General features: G+C 33.2%; 1 protein-coding gene across 1 annotated transcript; it reads left to right on the top strand.

Annotated features, from left to right (window-relative positions):
* The first annotated feature begins 554 nt into the window (after positions 1–554).
* LOC132173083 (pectinesterase inhibitor-like) lies at positions 555–1,130 on the top strand. Its single transcript, XM_059584658.2, has one exon. It carries the CDS (start codon positions 599–601, stop codon positions 1,127–1,129), a length of 531 nt encoding a protein of 176 aa, XP_059440641.2. The 5' UTR covers positions 555–598; the 3' UTR covers position 1,130.
* The last annotated feature ends 779 nt before the right edge of the window (positions 1,131–1,909 follow it).

Below are 1,909 nucleotides of genomic sequence, written 5' to 3'. Positions count from 1 at the left end.
AAAATAATTCAAAAAATTAATTGAAATTATCAAATAATTAAAAAATAAAAATTTGGTTTATAACGTTATATTTTTTTTTGTCGATATTGTTGATTGACTTCAAATCTTCGAATTTTTCCGGTACTTGCGCCACAGACCGTTGAAACACTTGGAATTTTTGTGGGTTGATAGGGGTAGGACATTTGACGAAGAGAAATGCTGCATCATCTCAGTATATTTTTAACATATATATATATATATATATATATATATATATATGTTAAAAATAATCTAAAGGTAAATTAAGCATGCCTCACCAGCTAAATATATACCGAAAAAAAATGCAAAATAGCATGAAACAAGTGTGAATACAAACTAATTAAAGAAAAAAATTAGGCTTTCCTTAAGTCGTAAGTGCTGTATTAATTTCTTGCCCACTATATAATTAGGCCAAAGAAGCTGACCACAAATATGGTCAAAGCAATTAAGCAGCCACAATTAGTTCGCATTGATAGTATAAAAAGATGGGCAAAGAAATTAAACTTACAAGCTCAAGCAATAAGCTCTTCCATAAATTAGAAAGCAAAAAAAGAAGAAGCTCTTCTATTGTGCAGGAAAAATGGGCATCAAACAACTTGGTGTTTCTCTTTTTCTCCCTCTCCTTGTAATCTCAGTAGCAATTTTTCAATGTGGGACGGCTGCCAACGAGACTGGGAAGGCCCTAATAACCAAAACTTGTGGTGGCACCGCCTTTCCCGACGTTTGCACCACAACTTTGGAGTCGGATCCTCGGAGTTCGAGTGCGGATCTCAAGGGCCTTTCTAGGATTGCCTTGGAGTTGAGCATAGCCAAAACAAATGAGACAGCAGGAGTGGCCTATTACTTGCTGAACCATGCATCTGGCTATGCAACATGGGCAGAGCGCTCAGCCTGTTTCCATGGTTATAACATGAGCATCAACAAAATTAAACAGGAGGGTCTCCCATCTTTTGACCAGGGGAAGTATGATAAGGCATATCAAAGTGTGGATCTTCTTAATCAAGAAGCTGCTCATTGTAGCACCTTCAACATACCAGAGTTGACTGAAAAAAATACATTGTTATCCAGGTTTTCCACTGATGTAAAGACCATTTTACATCTCCTTTTCTGATCATTGCAATTATCTTTTCCATGAATAAAGTATTATGGAGGTTGTGCCATTTCTTTAACTTTTTGTTTTTCGTTCTCCTTTCTCTTGATTTTTATTTTACAAAGATATAACTAGCACTACAAAAATCAATCCAATCCAATATCTACATTTAAATTATCCAATACATTCAATTCAATCCAATATCTACATTTACATCCAATATCCAATTAATCCAATACTTCCAATATATCCAACATCTCCAATACATCAAACATATCCAATACATCCAATTAATCCAATACATCAAACATATCCAATACATTCAATTAATCAAATACATCAAACATATACAACCACATTTCAAACATATCCAATACATCCAATTAATCCAATGCATCAAACATTTCCAACCCCATTTCAAACATATCCAATACATCAAACATATGCAATACATCAAACATATCCAATACATCCAACCCAATACACATATAAAATCCCAATTCAATTTGCATATACATCCAATACATATGAAATTCCAACACAAATTAATTAAACAAAATTCCAACACATATACTACGTTCCAACACAATACAAAACAAAACAAATATATACATCGAAAATACGTTCCAACACAACAAAAAAAAAAAAAATACAATCAAACTATCTCTGTTTCAACTAGTCTCAACAAACATATAGTTTGATCTAACTATATACATCAACAAATAGTAACAAAATATATATACAAATAGCGATGAGAAACCACGTGCTCAGTCCAAGTCAACATAGTCATCCCCCAACGCC

Source organism: Corylus avellana, chromosome 1 (genome assembly GCF_965113065.1).
Source record: "Corylus avellana chromosome 1, dhCorAvel1.hap1.2, whole genome shotgun sequence".
NCBI lineage: Eukaryota > Viridiplantae > Streptophyta > Magnoliopsida > Fagales > Betulaceae > Corylus > Corylus avellana.
The sequence above is the reverse complement of the archived record's forward strand: the minus strand, read 5'-3'. Positions and strand labels throughout refer to the sequence as shown.